General features: G+C 41.6%; 1 protein-coding gene across 2 annotated transcripts in view; it reads right to left on the bottom strand.

Moving 5' to 3' along the window:
• KCNH1 (potassium voltage-gated channel, subfamily H (eag-related), member 1) overlaps positions 1–17,469 on the bottom strand; it is a 717,114-nt gene that overhangs the window by 183,566 nt on the left and 516,079 nt on the right. For both annotated transcript variants that reach the window (XM_006887955.1, XM_006887954.1), the window contains exons 8-9: positions 15,894–16,093; positions 8,094–8,346 (exon numbers count right to left, since the gene is read on the bottom strand). In XM_006887955.1, the coding sequence (XP_006888017.1) occupies positions 8,094–8,346; positions 15,894–16,093 (453 nt within the window). The remainder of the gene's footprint in view (positions 1–8,093; positions 8,347–15,893; positions 16,094–17,469) is intronic.

Genomic DNA, 17,469 nt, shown 5'->3' on the forward strand with positions numbered 1-17,469 from the left:
AAAAAAAAAGAAAAAGAAAAAAAATTCCTTCATTAGTATACAATTCCCACGTCCCTTCCCCCCACCGCCCACCCCGAGTACACTTCTCTATGCAACCTTAATTCTGGATTCCTGTGCTAACCATAATACTCAATCATATATCACTTCTAATTGGATTGCATTTTAAAAAAAAATATTTTTCTAGGGAGCTTTGGTGGCCTAGTGGCAAGACACTGCACTGCAACACCAGAGGTAAGTGGTTCAAATCCACCAGATGCTCTGCTGGAGAAGGAGGGGGCAATCTCCTCCTGTACCAGTCAGATCTGATTTGACGGTACTCGTAAAAATAATACAATAAAAATTTTAAAAAAATAAAATTTTTCTAATATCCCATTGTTTGTGTTAGTTATCAAAAAAGAGTGTGAGGACGTGAGGGAGAGAAATAAAGAAAGGAATTGGTCCCAAGAAACAAACAGGCCTTTATTGCGCAGTCTGAGAGGGATGCCAAGTGACCCAGCCACATGGCATGCAGACAGGATCCAAATGGCCCACGGGCAGTTTTGGGGGGGTTCCTTTTTATAGGGGTCCTGGGGAGGATTAAGATGGTATGTCTTAGAATTTGGCGTGTTAATTTAGTTAGGTTTTAGCCTTTTTTGTGTTTTCTCAAGCACAGACTCTTATCAGAATCCATTGTCTGGTCTGGTCTTTGATGTGACCAGCTCAGGTGTTCTTAAGTTTCTCAGGAACTGATCAAGCTTGGGGTGGGGGGGCACTGCCATATTCTTCCTTCATTTTGTATTTGTTCTGTCTTGTAATGATTTTTTTATTAGTTCTCGCCTTTTGCTTGTCACTTCAACTATTTCTTCCTCCTTTCATTATTTCTTGAACATCATTGACTGAATTCATCCTTGGAGTGTTCCATTAACCCTCCTGCTGCTGTGATATTTGCTGTCTCTGTTTTGATCTTTTTTTTTTGGTGATAAGTGATTTTGGTCATTTATGGGGCTTCCAGGTGTCTAATTCTTCTAGGTCATTGAGATGATGTTTTCCCTGTAGATGTTTTATCTCCTTTCATTTTGACATGTTTGTGTCCATGTAGTTTATCTATTTGTTGTCTGTGGGGAGGGGGTGTTGTTTAACGGGTGGTGGTTGATGATTATTGTGGTCAAACATTGATCAGTTTATGTACATGTTGACCTTTGCTTTAATGGAATGTGTGTCTAGCCCAGATGCTGTGGGACCCACAATAATGATGGGGTGTGTGTCTGTGTGTGTGTGAGCCCACACATGGAGCTACTGTTGCTTTTCCTGTTGCCCCGTGGCACAGGCATCTGTGAGCCTCTGCCCTGAATTGCTGAGTCCTTCACTCTCTTTGAATCAGGGGTTTCTATGCTTCTAAGTCTCTGCCGATAATGTACTACTACTGGGCTGCTGTCAGCTATAGGGAAGGTCCACAGGGTAGCAACTCAGTAGTCTACTCCTGGCAGTGTGTGGGGCCTGGGAGTTCCCCTTTGATCCCTTGCAAAGTCTGCCAGGCAGCTCACTGTACTAATCAGCTGGACCCTGATGATGTTAGTGGGTGCACTTTATTGTGTGAGGGGGATGCTGTTTCTATGGGAACAGATATGTGCAAGTTACCAACCTCTGTATATGCATTCCCTTTTTTCAGTGCAAAATTAATAAATGGCTTTATTGAGCTCAGAGGGATCTCCTCACCAGGGTCAAGGTGATGTTAGCCTGCTTAAGGTGGGGGAAGAGAGGTTGATCTTTTCTGGAGACCCCCACTATGTCCTATACATTCAGGTGAAGTTTGCTGTGGCATGAGAAGTAGAGGGATGAGATTCTGGCTTCTTAGTGATGGATGCCCTAATGCAGGTCGGACTTTCCCCCTCTTCTTTTATGGATGGAACCCAAGCCCCTCTGGGACCTCCTTTATGGTATTGATTACCTGATCTCCACTCATGCCTCCATTCTTTTTTGTGCCTGACCTCACTCTCTCAGCAATTCCATCTAATTTTCAGGGTACTCAAATTGTTTATGTTAGACTTCTCTGTAATTTTTTTATGATCTTATGATAAAGAGGTATATTTGCCAGCCTGACTCATTCACCATTCCACCTCTGCTGTTGTTTCTTTGATCACATGAAACTTCTTGAAATGGTTCAGTGTTGATCATTTCCTTTTGGAACAGAAAATTTGTGTATTCATTTCATCTTCTTTAGATGTTTCCTTCATCATTCAATATTTTGCCTATAGAATCCTTCAGCAATGCAACTCAAGGTTGGAATTTGTTCTTCAGTTCTTTCTGCTTGAGAAATATCAAGCATGCTCTTCCCTTTTGGATTCCTAAGACAATTCCTAAAGGAAACTGAAAGGATGTAATCTCAAAAATCAGACAGAGAACATCATGGGATAAGGAGATAATAAGAGATTATTTTGTATTTTCTATTTTCAAGATACACATGGATTTATAGCCAAGTAAGCTAATGCATGTGTTTGTGGGATCACGATTTTAAACTGTGGCTGTGAACAGATCAAGAAAATAATTTAGTGGGTCATGATAATAACTTTTTCCTTTCTCTGTCATTTTAAAATGAAAGGTAATGGAATCTAATAGAAAACATCAGGGTGCATTTCACATCATTCCTTTCTGCTGAGTTGGAACCTACTCCTAGCTGACCCTCCACTGAGTTTCCAAAGCTGTAAACGGCATGGGAGGAGACTACCCAGCTTTCTCCCTCAGAGCTGCTGGTGAATTTGAACTCCTAGGGAAACATGACTCTTGGGTTAGCAGCACAACTCCTTACAGACCATGCCACTAGGGCTTCATCCAGCAAGAGCAAATATACAATTTTGTGTCTAGTGTTGTGTGTGCATGTGCATATATTAGCTCAGAATATAATATGCACTTTGCATATGGAATGAATATAGTCCAAAAGCTTGAAAAACACTGTTCTAGAGGATTCTCATTTAGAAACAGTTTCATTTTTTTATCTTAACACATCCAGTTATGAGTACTGACCCTTATCCTCATTCTTGTAGTCTGTGCTAAAATTAAATAGGGAATGGGGGTGGAAATAAGAACGGAAAGGAGGAAGCTAATTAGCAGAAGGCAGCATGTAAATGAGTGAACTGTTAATGAGAGACAAGTGAGCAAAAGAATGAGCTGGATGAGCTCTGGCTTTTTTCTAATGTTTCCTGTTTTATGCAAAGGACTCCTTACCCAGTCCCCTTCCTCCTTTTAGCATCCTGGCTGAGTAGGACTGTTGCTGCTGTTGTTACCGCCATCAGTTGACCCCCAATTCACGGTGAACCCAGGCACAATGGAATGAAATGCTGTCCATCCTGCACCTGTGTCACTCACACGATAGAGTTGAGATGGGACTTTATTAGCCACAGGATTTAATTTCATTTAGTGATATGAATCTTTATTTTCATCTGTGGAGACTCTAAGGTCAAAACATTTGTCCTTGCTACATTCTCTTCACATGAGTGGTGTTAATTACACTCATGTTTTCAGCCATCACTAATAAGGACTCCTGAATTTCCCCATTATCTTTAGCAGAAGCTCAGCATTCCCTAAGCATTGTATCATCCTTTCACCACTCCCTTCCCCTCCGTCTCTGGTATACCCTGGTCTCTATACACTTAATTTATGTATTTCATGTGACCTATTGTGTTTTCATTGGCTGATTTTTTAGGACTAGATCACTATGTCTTTCTTGAATCCATTTCAGTCTGGATGATCTGCTTTTTAGTATCATAGCAACACGCAGGTCTCTGCTGACAGACTGGTGGTGGCTGTACACGAAATACACTGGCTGGGAATCCAACCTGAGCCTCCTACATGGCCGGCAGGAATTGAATCATTGAACCACCATTACTTCCAGATACACAGCAATCCTTAATTGTTGTTGTTGTTTACCATCAAGCCAGAACTGATTTATAGCCAACTTTCCAGTGACGTTTCAGAAGCAATTAACCTCATGGGAGGAGATTGCTCATTTTTCTCTGTGGAGTAGCTGGTGGATTTAAACCCTGTGACTTCAGGACTGCAGCAGTTTCTTACCACTAGGCCACTAGAGTTCCTTAAGCTTACCTTAGTGTTGTTATTGTTGTTGTTCTGTCCCATTGAGTCAAACCAACCCATAGCTGACCTTCCAATGGGTTTTCAGAGGCAGTTAATTAATTGCACAGGAGGAGATTTCCTATCCTTCTTCTCTATATATTCTCCTGCAGTATTCCTTGTATGGAAACATACAGAGACTAGATTAGAATATACTTGTATAGAATGTGATTGTGATCATTGCCATATTTATGCCAGCCTCCTCCACTTTCAAAAGCTTCTCAAAGGCAGGGAAAATGTTTTGGCCCATGCTCCTATGAAGGTGTCTGAAGAAATAGTAGATGTTCAATAAATCTTCCTTGTCACTTCAAATGACAATAAAAATCTAGTTCTAACACTCACTGCATGCTTGAAATGCCTTGCAAGAAAAAAAATGATTTCTGGAATGAGGCAAAAGATATTACCAGGGAGGTGGAAAAGAATAATAAAAAAAATAATTTTGTTTCCAGAAAGCAAATAACTTGAAATCTCTAAGACTGAGAATTCAGTTTGACTCCAAAGACTTACTCAGTAAGAACTTCCTGAAAGTAACAAGCTCTTTAGTAAAATGAGCTTGGATCTAGTTTTGGTGTTCAATCTGGTTCCTGGGAATATAAATGAGATGACTTCTTTAGTCTTTTGCACAGATTGAGGGTGAGGATCACTCTGAATTAGGAGATCCCAGCTTATCTCCAAGGTCGTATCCCCCCATTGATAGTTGGTGTAGGCAAAAGGCCCATGAGTGTCCAAGGCAGAGGGCTGGGTCTGAAGAAGTAGTCAATTGCCAACTAAATAAATCTTCAATGAATCAAGCCCTGGTCACTGCCCCACCAAAAGCACGCATTAAGGGTAAATGAGAAGATGCTATAAAGAAGCTGTTTACTCTAGTATACCTCCATGTCTGAGTAGGTGTCCAAACCAACTTCATAGTAGTTCAGTTGTTTAATGTTGTCATTGTATACCACCGAGTTGGAACCAGCCCATAGTTGACCCTCCAGCAGGTTTTCAAAGGCAGTATAGTAAAATTTTCAGAGGCATGGAAAGAGTGTGCCCATCCTTCTCCTGTGGAGCAGCTGTTGGATTCAAACCATGTGCCTTTGGGATTACAGTGCAGATTCTTACTACTAGGCCACCAGAGCTCCCCAGTTGCTTAATATTGAACATTAAAGATGGCCTGTGCATGGATATGTAAGAGGGAATGCGCTGATTCCTAGATTCCTTTGAAAAGCGAGTTATCAGTGGGGAGATAGATGAAAGACAACTCAAAAGACACTCAAATCTCACATCCTACATCAAAGATCTCATTCAAATTCAGGAGCCACCAGTTACTATTCTTAGCTGGGCCAACAGCTAATCCAAAGTCCTCTTTCTCCAGGTCACTAATGAATATTAAAAGACAAATGCCTTTTCTCTTCACATAGACTAAAACAGCATTTTTAGCCTTCATGTGCTTGTTCCTTGTTGTTGTCAAATGCCATCAGATCACTTACAACTCATAGTGATCCTATGTACAACAGCTCTGAACCCTGCTCTCTCTGGAGCCAATTTCATTGTCTCCGACACACATACCCCCATTACTTGAGTCACTGAGTCAATGCATCTCATACAGGGTCTTCCTTTAACACAGTCAAGTCTTGTTTATAGGTGGATGGGAAAAGCAGGAAACAAAAAAAGCTGATCTTCAGAGTTAAATGGACACAACGGAATCCAGAGCACTTCTTTTTATTAAATGGTTTCCGTTTCCATCCTCAACCCAATCTCTCCTCAAGTTTCCTTCTGACCATTCGCTAGCATGTGAAGGAACAGAAATCATCTTTAGATTAATTGGAGTATAATACAATCAAAAGGGAAAACAAGAAAGAAGTTATAAGTTCCAAAGTCAAACAGGAACAAAGACATGGTATTTAAATAATAAATAGTAACACCATCTATGTATCTACTGGAGACATTGGTGTGTCAGTGGCAAAATTCTCATTTTCAAATGGGAGAGCTGAGTTTGATTCTTGGTCCATGCATCTCACATCCAGCCATCATCCATCATCATCATCATCTTCCATCATCTGTGGAGACTTAGAAACTGCTATAATCCTAAATGGTTTTCAGTGGAGCTTTCAGAAATGATGGCACAGGAACAAAGGTGATTTACTTCTGAACACCAATCAGTGAAAACCTTATGGCCCACAATGGTCCAATCTTGTTGAGCATGGGGTCATGGTGAATCTGGGACTGACTTAATAACAGCTAATAGAAAAATTTCTCTACTTAGATTTTCATTTAAATTATAATTTAAAAATTATGCTAAGCCAAGAGTAACGTAACCACTCCCTGCCTGAGTTTCTTAAACAGTCATGTGAAAATGAAGATAAACGTGTCTAAAATGCCTTGCTAGATAGTTTAGTGGGTCAGAAAATGACCTTAATTATCATTAAGATTGCAGTATTATGAAATGTGTGAGGGTAGATGTTTATGGAGTCAGAGAGATGCCAGGACGCTCCCTTTATGGGCTTCACTATCTGTGATGCCTCATCAGCTATGAGAGTCTTTTAACTGTAGGGTCAGCTTTGGGTTGGTTCCAACTCAATGGTACACAACAATAACAACAACAAGCGCTAATTATTCTATCTACAAAATGGGGAGAGTAAAACCAACTCTTAGGGTTGCCTTAAGGATTAAATTAATATCTATGTACTAAATACTTGGCACTGAAAATGTTGCTATTGTATACTGCCAAGTTGGAACCAACTCATCTGACTCTCCAGAGGGTTTTTAGAGGAGACTGCTCAGCTTTCTCTCACAGAGCATCTGGTAGATTAAAACCATATGTCTTTGGGTGGACAAGGCAACTCCTTATCACTAAGTCAATATGCGATCCATAAGTTAAGTCTACTATTAGTCTGTCTATTAAAAGGTAGACTTCTACCGATAAAGAGCTGTTTTGGAGTTATCCCAGTCAATCAGATGAGTCTCCCAAAGGCCGCTGATGCTCAGTATCTCAAATGCCAACATGCCCCATAACAACCCTGCCTCTGTTCTTCCTTCTGTGGCCCTTAGTGAGTGAATGGCCCACCAGTCTCTCCTTGTTCCAAGTGGTATGTCTTACCATCCTCCTTGACTTCCCTGTCTTCCTTCACAGTAAATCTGTCCTCAGATACTGTTAATTTCTACCTCTTAAATATCTCAACTCTATCTGCTTCTCTCCATCTGCCCACCAGCATAATAGTTAAGGTCATCGTCAACTTCCTCCCACACAACATGCCTCCAAACTTGCCTCTGACCATATTTTCTCTCTTCAACCCACTATCCGAGCCGCAGCTCCAGTTTTCTCTCTAATACAGATCGGGTGATAATGTTCTTCTGCTTTAACTCTTCATTGTCTGTCCTTAACAAAATCTAAGCCACTTCCCTTGGCTGACAGAGCCAGCCAGGAACCCATGATCTGCCTTGTGTTTATCTCTCTCTCCGGCCCCATCCACTAGAATGTCTCTTCTTGTTCTGTGTGCTCCAGTCACATTGAATTAGTTGTAGTTCAATGAATCGTATTTTCTCTTTCTCTGTCTTTCTCTGTCTTTCTCAGCACAGCTTCAAATGCTTTCCATTCTACTTAGAATGCTCGTTCTTCCCTTCTCCTCTTTATGCTAACTTGTTCTCAACTTTTCAACTTCAGCGTCAGTGTCACTTCTTCCAGGAAACTTCCCCAACACCTGAACACTGGGTTATATACTGCTTTATCTAGTATCTTGCAATTGTCTGCTTAACCTTTCATCTTTACTGCTAACTAGAAGCCCGTTAAGGACAAAACTAAAATTTTGCCATTAAAACACCCCATTAGTCCCCAGCAATGATTTGCCTACTATGACAATTAACAAGTGTTTATTCATTCGCTGAATGAATGCTACATATTGTCCATGTCTCATGGAGCCATCTCTAGCCACCAGCATCAGTGACATGGAGCGGATCAGTAGCTAAACCAACTGGGTGGGGCCTCAGAGGCCAGCAGAGACAACACCTACCTAAGATGGCCACCACCTCATCATCCTGGATCACCTCCAGGGAGCCAGAGACCACAAAGCAGAGGCTGTCAACGCTCTCGCCCGCATGGTAGATGAGGTCTCCTGGTGCACAGTGCACAGTTTGGAACTCCATGGCCAGTGCCCGCAGGCAGCCATCACTGGCCAGTCGGAAGGCTGGGTGCTCCTTGAACACCTTGCGGTTCAGATGTACACAGATGTCGGCTCTCATGTCCTTGGGGCAGATCTGCAGGACCTGGTTGGGCACAGGGAGAAACAGCATCAGGGTTCTGTTGTGGCCTCCAGTCCATAGACACTTACCCTCCAGAGCAGAAGTAGCAGCAGCACCCGCTAAACTATATAAACTCTTTTGATCACTGGTCAACGAGACAGCCAAGGATCCTGCCCTTGTGAAGCTCATTTACTTATGGGATAGACATAATGACCACAATGATGCATGCAAAGTGTGTTGGTGAAAATGAAGCAGGATAGGAGGTTGAGAGTCAGGGACTGGATTATGGGGCTCCTTAACTGTAGTGGTCTGGGAAGGCTTCTCTGATGAGGTGACATTATGCACAGTGTGCTGGAGTGAGCCAGGTGAGAGCACATTCCAGCCAAATATTGTTCCTATTGCTCTAAAGCTGAATATGATTCACGGTGGCTCCATGTGTGCCAAGAATCCACCAGGTGCTCCTTGGAAGAAAGATGAGGAAATATCTTCTTGTAAAGATTTATAGCTTTGGAAACCCAGTGGATGCTTGCCATGAATTGGAATTGATTTGAGGGCAGTGGGTTTGGCTTTGGAGTTTGGACTGTATGCCGGGCCTCATCCTCAGCTTGGAGAACCTAGTAATGACTAAACAAGATAAAGATTGCTGCCCTTATGTAACTTATCACCCTGTGGGACAAGACAAACAACAGGCAAAAGAAGGAAAATAAAATTTTGCAATAAATTATAAGAAGAAAAATAAAGATAGAAGGGCAGGGAGGAGTGTGATTTTATACTTATAAATATTACACACATATCTTAAATACTTTGGACATGTTGCAGGGAGGGACTAGTCCTTGGAGAGGGACATCATGCTTAGGGGGGTGGAGGGACAGCACAAGAGAGGAAGACCCTTGATGAGATGGATTGATTCAGTGACTGGGGTAACGGGAGTAGGTGCATTGGAGACAATAAGATTGGCACAGGGTAGAGCAGAGTTTAGGGCCATTGTACATAGAGTTGCTATGAGTTGCAGTTGACTTGACAACACATAACAAGAACAAACAACCCACACATTTCATGCTCATGTAAATGATATTATTATGCCCACTTTACATGTGAGGAAACTGAGGCATAGAAAAGTTAAGGAATATATCCAAAGACACACAGGAAGTGGTAGGCCTGGGATTTCAAAGGAATTTGTTTGACTTCAGAGTCTAGTTTAAATTCTAAGTAGCTCCTGTGCTCTACAGCCACCCCAAACCAGTAAATTGGTAATTTCTCTTTCAGCATCCAAAAATTCAAAATGAAATGAATATATTCTCAGAGGAAGCAGCATTTTTCTTGGACACAATTTTTGCAAGGAACCCTTATGTACCTTCTTACATAACAGGCATTAAGCGGCACAATAGACATTTTTCAACTGGACAAAATCACGAGCATTTCTTAAATAACCATTTCATTTCTCACAGCCAGCCTGTGAGCAAAGCTGAATGTGTAAAATCAAGCACGCCAAGTGAAGACATTTGCCTGAGTTGCTGGGTTCTTCCTCATCGTGCCTCTCTGCCCTAGCATAACTCATTCGCCTTGGCATCCAGGATTCACCACTCTACTTGGAAGTTTCTTAGCCGGCTTCAAAACCCAACTGAGGTGTCTCCTTGCCTAGTTTTCACATAATCCTGTCCTTCTGTGGGAGAACCTGTGCTCTACATTGAGGTATAGCAGTGGGAAGGGGAAATCAAAGAGTTGAAATCTCAGCTCCATTCAGTCCATGTTACTTAACTGCTCTATACCTCAATTCTCCTACACAATGTAGTCTCTGAATGGTACATGTGGTTAAAGTGCTTAGCTGCTAACAATAAAAAAGTTGGAGATTCAACTCTACTCAGAGGCACCTCAGAAGAAAGCCCTGGTGATCTACTTCCCCCCAAATCACCCACTGAGCATCTATCTCGTGGAACTCAGTTCTACTCTGACACTCGATGAGTCGCCATGATCTTAAACTGGCTTGACAGGTACTGATTTGGTTTATCACTGATTTGTGAGTAGTAAATGAAATGACACCACGCTCACACTACGCAGGACAGTGCCTGGCTCACGCAGGGGCTCAGTGTAGATCCCCACCCTCTGTGTGCCTCAGTCTTCTGATCTTACGTTTACAGGGCAGGGAGATGGTGTGTGAGGGTGGATGGCTGATTGATGCGGGGAGGGAGGAAAATTCGGTTCTTGAGTAGTGTGCTTGCTAAGTGCATCTCCTCAAAAGTTATTAACGCAGAAATACAGATTTAATTTGAGTCCTCTTGTCTTCAAGCGTAACTCCAGGGAAGATGAGAGTGCGGCGAACATTCTGCACATCGTGTCAAAACTGTGCCCAGAGGTTCAGAACCAAGATTTATTCTCCAGGTGAGCGCAACTTTACATATTTGGTTTCTCCTGGGTTGGGCTTTGCTGGTGGAGGCTGGAACAAGGCTTTGGCACGGGGACAATGTTTTATTCCTGGGCATCGTTCCCGGAGCTGCGGGAGAGTGTGTGTGAGGAGAAAGTACAGCCTGTGGAGACCATCAGTCACCTCTAACAGTCATCACGGCTTTATTGGCTTCACAGTGGGGGCAGGTCAGAGGGGTCTGGACCCTCTAACTTAAGGAAAGGGCCAGTCTAAGGCCCCACACGGCACAGCCCTCCCAGGCCACCTTCTCTGCTGTTTAGTTCTAAGGAGGTACTGTTCTTACTTTGATTTGCGAGACAGGAAGATGTCACCAAGGAAATGGCAAATGGGACTTCCACAGAGTGGGGAGGTCAGAACACTGGGTAAGAGGGCAGATTTTAGAATCAGATCTAAATTCAGATCCTCCATCACTTAATAAGAATTTAAATGATACTAAGCTTTTTTTCCTTTTTTTTTCCTAGGGTCATTCCAAATTTGAGTCTAGAATTATCTTGCAGGTTCCATGAGCTGCTGAATTAAGTGGAAAATCCACACACATATGCTGGGCACCCAGCAAGGGCTCGAGAGAGGTAGACTCATGTTTGGTTGTTGTTATTGTTGTTGTTGAAGCAGCAGCAGCAGCTAGGCATCTGAAGAAGGCTCTAAAATCCAGATCACAGTTGAAAGGGGCCTCACAGGTCAACTGAAACTCACAGGGGCAAATGGAATGTTCAAGGTCATCAGCTAATTACTGGTTAAACTAAAGAAGTCACCCTTTATCTGCCCTGGTCATCATTGACCCTTCTGACCCAGGAGGCAAGACACTTACCCTTCTGACCCAGGAGGCAAGACACGTTTAGCTTAAGGGCACTGGGATTCAGTTTAATGGTGCTGGAATAATTTGGAAAAGAATAGTAGTGATTGTAGGACATGATGAATGCCATTAATGTCCCAGAATTATACAATCAAAACAGTAAGAGTTGGCAAATGTTTGAATACATATATTTTTGCTCAACTTAAAAAAGAAAGGGGTGGGGAAGGGGAAGTCAGGGTAAGAGTAGGCCCAACAGGACTGGTCTAGTCCCACAGATTCCTACAGGAAGCCAGTGCCAGGCGAGGGCTTTGCAGTGGCTTTCTGGGTTCCCTCTTACAGAAGACTAGGACCTGGGGCAAATCTCAAAGGCCTTCAGGAAAGAGGCAGCAGGGAGGCTCCCTTAAGCAGTTAAGCTGTCTCTGTAGGGAGAACAGAGAAGGGCCCATTTCCAGAAACCAGATTTACAGTGGCATCCTGGCCCCCTGGGAAAAGGAGCCCCAGGCAGAGAGATCAAAGTTCCATTCTGCTCCATCAGCTGCCAGGCACCAAAGTTCACACAGGCCCTAGGGCATTGTTGAAAGAGAAAAAAAGGAACAATGGGTGGGTCTGAGGCAGGTGGTTGAAGGGCTAAATTCCACCCTAAATGAGAATCACTCCATTGGAACTCATCCTTCTTCCTTCCAGTAAATGTCTTAAATAATTACAATAACTAAAGAATAATCATAGGAAAAGAATAAACTTTAAAGTTCGACAAAACCGGGTTGAATTTTTTTTTCCATTTCTTGAGTATGTTATAGGGAGCTGTTAGTAAAATCAATTGGTAGCCTAGTGGATAGCTTTGAGTGTGCTGCCAACTCAAAGGCAGGCAGTTCGAATCCACCAGTTGCTTTCCCAGGAGAAAAACAAGCAATCTCTTCCCTTGCATTCATAGCCTCTCAAAATCCAGTGGAGGGTTAGCTCCAAGTGTTGGTTTCAGCTTGACGACACATAATAACTGTGTCTTCACCTCTCCCCAGGAAAAAAAAAAGTGCCTTTCTCCCAAAGTTTATTTGACATCTAATGGGCAGTGTGGGTGCAGAGAAGAACATTAGTGCAGAACCAGGCACTAGGATAAATGACAAATATTTGTACTTACTGCTTAATTTCTCAGTGCTCAAGAAATGAGAGCTAGACCTGTGTCACTGTTGTCTTTATTATCATGGTAGAAGCTGGCCAGATAAAGCTAGCCTTCCCCTTAAGGAATAGTTCCATGTTGTTTGAATTTTTTCAAAACTGTCAGCTCTGAACCTGAACCTGACAAAGTAAGACTAGGAACAGGGATAGCCAATCCCCAGACCACTGCAATTTTGTTTTAAATGTACCCAGGGGTATTTTTGCACTGGTATTATCTTTTTTGTTTTCCTTGTTCTAACATCAATATGGAAAGAAATAAAGATTATCTGAGAATTCACAGGGAGGGACTTCAATCAAAAGACTTAATAGCAGGGGAAAGTGATTTAGGATTAAATCTTTCCTTATCAGAGATATAAAAAGTAGATAATCCCTACAGAAACACTATAAAGTCAATTACATCTTCCTTTTATTCTTTTACCATCATTGGATTTTCTTATTGAAGCATCTAGAGTAGTATAATTATTAAAGAACAACAGGGGTTCATCCCCACATCCATTTTAAATAAAAAATAAAATCAAATTCACTGCCTGTTGAGCCAATTCCTCCTTACAGCAACCTCACAGGACAGAGTAGAAGTGCTTCATTGAGTTTCCAAGGTGGTAATCTTTACAGAAGCAGACTGCTACGTCTTTCTCCTGAAGAGAAGCTTTTTGTTGTTAGGTGCCATCTAATCAAGTACAACCAATAGCAACCCTATGAACTCTGTCTGTCCTATCATGCTGCACTGCCGTCACCATCTTTGATATACCTGAGCCATTGCCATAGTCACTGTGTCAATCCATCTGCTTGAGGGTCTTTCACCCTCTCACTGACCCTCCACCTTTCAGTGTTAGTTGCGGCTTTATCACTTTTGCCTCTCAGGACCTCTCTGGCTGCTCCTTCTCCAAGACATATGTGTTTGTTCTTTTAGCAGTCCATGGAACTTTCAGCACTCTTCTTCAACACCACAACTCACAGACATCAACTCTTTTATGTTATCCTTATTCATTGCCTGGCTCTCAACAGCACAGCAAGTTATGGAAAAGAACATGGTCTGAATCAGGCACAGCAAGCAATTCAAGTCCTCTCCACTTTCGGCAAGCAAGATTTTGTCATGTGGTTAATAATAGGTTATTGATAACTCTTTCTCCAATTTTGATACCACATTCTTCTTCACAGAGTCCAGCTTCTTGGATAATTTGCTCAGCAGACAGATTGGGGAGAAAGGATACAACCCTAATGCACACCTTTCCGAATTTTAAACCATGCATGCAGCTTTCCTTTGTTCTGTTTGCACAATAGTCTCTTGGTCTAGGTCTAGTTTGCATTACAGTTTGAGAATAATCATATGGTACTCCCAGAAATAGTTCAGTGTCAGCCAATTTTTTCTGGTACAGTGATTCTAAGTATTCTCTCCATCTTCTTTTGATTCTTCCTGGGTCATTCAGGATTTTGTCCATAGCATCTCTAAGTATTGCAACTCGAGGCTTGAATTTGGTTTTGAGCTCTTTCAGCTTGAGAAATTCTGAGTGAGTTCTTCCTATTTTATTCTCCAGTTCCAGTTCTGTGCACATTTCACTACAATACCTTTGCCTTCTAAGGCTACCCTTTGAAATTTTTTTAAAAATATGTGTGGTGTTTTTAGTAACAATATTTGGGAAGATACAGAATTAGGACAAAAATTCATCAAAGGATTTACTGTTTGTTCAGCTCTTTTACTTTGGTATCTCTTCCCTTTGTTTTGGTTTCTCAAAGCTCTTAGTGCCATTTTTAGGTCCTCCTTTGACATCCATTTTGGCTTCCCCCCACCCTCTCCTTTTTAGTAATCTTTTCACTCTTCATGAATAATATCCTTGATGTCATCCCACAACTCATCTGATTTTGATCTTTGGTGTTCAATGCTTCAAACATGATGATTTTTAAATCCAGGTGGGATAGACTCAAGATCCTATTTTGGTTCTGAAAGACTTGTTTTCATTTTCTTCAGTCTCAATTTGAATCGCACTAGAGTAACTGATGGTTTGTTTGAACCACCAACTTTTAAGTAGCAACCCAAAGCTTAACCCACTGCTCCACCAAAATTCTCATGTCCATTTTACAGATGGGAACGCTGATGCCTAAAAAGGGCCTAACTGATGCTCTGATCAAGTAAAATTATGTTAGTTCTTGTTTGGTGTTTTACAGATTTATCTAACATTGTTGTTGCTTTCATTGTTGTATGCACCATAGAGTTGAAACTAACCCATAGCTGACCCTCTGGCAGGTTTTCAGAGGCAGTTAATAGAATGGGAGAAGATTGTCCACTCTTCTCCCAAGGAGAAGCTGATGGATTTGAACCATGTGCCTTTGAGATTGCAGTGCGGCTTCCTACCACCTACAGGTAGGTCACCTAAAATGAGCTCCCTACATGAGATCAATTGTATACTTGTTAAAAATATAAGTTTAAAGGGGGTGAGAGAGAGGCAATTATGCAACAATAAATTTTTTTTAAAAAAATGAACTGGGGGAAGGGTGGGGTGTGGGCACATGTGCAAAAATGAGTGAATGAAAATCCAACTTTTTGTAAACTTTCATTAAAATCACAATTAAAAACACAATTTAATTTTAAAAAATGTATAAGTTTACTATCTTCCTGTCTCACAAATTCTGATTCCATGCATTTGGGGCTAGGGAGAAAATCTGTTTTAACTAATACATGAAGGATTCTCATCAGGGCTCGGACTAAGATAAGGTTAAGTGCGGCACTTAAGTGGGATAAAGAGGTACCAAAAAAACCCACTACTGAAACTCAAACTTACAAAAACCAACTGAGTCATAAAAATGGATTTTTTAAAAAAAATCCTATAAAATAACTCATGATGAATAATATATCCAAGTGTATAAGATAGGATCAGTAATAGAGCTGTGACTTATTAGGACCCAAAGCAATAGGATATCAGTAATATTAATGGTCTCATCATAGTTTCAGTCCTGATCTTATCATACAGGTTCAAGAAATTCTGCCTTTCTAGGTTTTTAAATAGCTGCCCTTAATTGTTAGTCCTTGATAAGGCTGAACTGGAAGCAATGTAAAGCTCTGGAAAGAAGATGTAGAAATTCAGAATTATCCAAGTGAATTCTGACATACAGCTAGGCTTGAGCACTATTGTCCACAGAGCGCCTGAGCCTGAGTTAGGGGTTCTCAGAGGTCCTCGGGCTCCTCACCTTTTCTGTGTCAATGCCTCTGGACATGGACCAGGTAGATACAATATAGTCCATGACTCGCTCACTCAGTCCTTTAGGCACCTGGTAGAGCTTCAGGAAGTCCCGGACACTGTTGAGCATCTCATGGTACCTGTTGGTGTTGGCATACATCTGCTGGAAAATGGTGGTCACGTTCCCAAAAATGGTGGCGTAGAGAAGTGCTGCAAGTGAGGATGAGGAGGAGAAACAACACATGAGTGACCTCTGAGTCAGGATCCAAGACATCCAACTTGTTTAGAGTAGGTAGGCCAACATCCCATCCCAGGGCAAATCACCCTGACGCAGACCAGGAGAAGAAAGAGTTCCCAGACACAAAACTATGAGGATAAATATGTGGGGTAAAGGGCCAAAGAGGATGAGAGCAGAAATGAGCAGGGTCAAAACTAGGACAAAATAAAAATAAGGATACAGTTGGACCCTTTTATACTTGTTACAATAATTTTGACCCATGTCCAGGTTGTCAGTAAGATGTAGTTCTAGTGGATCTGTACTTATCCAAATACTAAATTCAAAACTGTATCTAATGCTTTTGAACTGATTCCAACTCATGCCACCCCTATAGGACAGAACTTTCCCACAGAATTTACAAGACATTGGTATTCGTGAAAAAGAATGAAAGCAGACTTCCCTATTCTTACCACTAGGTCACCAGAGTGGAGGTCAGTAAATAGGACACCTAGTCCTTATCCTCATGGAACAAGTAATGTAGTGGGAGGGGTAGATCTTAAAAATGTAATTGCATATAAATAATAATACAGGAGCTCTGGTGGCCTAGTGGTAAGAAGCTGTTCTACAATTCTCCCCAAAGACGTAGTTTGCACTCACTAGCTGCTCTGTGGGAGAAGGATGGAGAATCTCCTCTCGTATGATTAATTGCCTCAGAAGACGTGCTGGAGGGTGAGCTATGGGTCAGTTCTGATTTGATGGTACACAACAGCAGAGTGCAACAAAAGATGTCACATCCTTGCTTTGTGCATATGGTTAAAGGTGCATGCCAATGCAATGATTATTTTACTGTGATGTGACTTCTGGGGAAATATAGCTTTGGTGTGGCATGAATAAAATGAAGTCTCTGGGGAAATACAACAACTCTTATCCTGACCTTGGTATTATGAAGGAAGACCCTGTTATCATAAGCCCCACCTTTATCTCCAGCTTCCATTTGCCCTTAAATGCTGAACACAGCACCACTGCTTCCAGGAAATCTTCCTGGGAGAAGAAATCTTCCTCTCCTGTATCTGTCACCACCAGGATAACCATAATCCACCAGTCATAGTAGCTCACATTACATCAAATTGCAATTATAAGCCTCTTTGTTTGCTTGTGCCCTGACAATGAAGGTTTGACTCATATTTTCCTTGTCATTGTACTCCAAGAGACTAAAAATATACCATTGTAAAACCAGTGAATTTAATGCATTTTTTGTTGCAGCCATTTTTTAAAAATGGTACATTGGTAACATACAATAAACTGTACACATTTAAAGTATAACTTTGATACATTTATATAGATAGGTATAGATAGATATAGATATAGA

The sequence above is a fragment of the Elephantulus edwardii genome, unplaced genomic scaffold, assembly GCF_000299155.1.
Source record: "Elephantulus edwardii isolate Elephantulus edwardi_28Jun2011 unplaced genomic scaffold, EleEdw1.0 scaffold00063, whole genome shotgun sequence".
Lineage (NCBI taxonomy): Eukaryota > Metazoa > Chordata > Mammalia > Macroscelidea > Macroscelididae > Elephantulus > Elephantulus edwardii.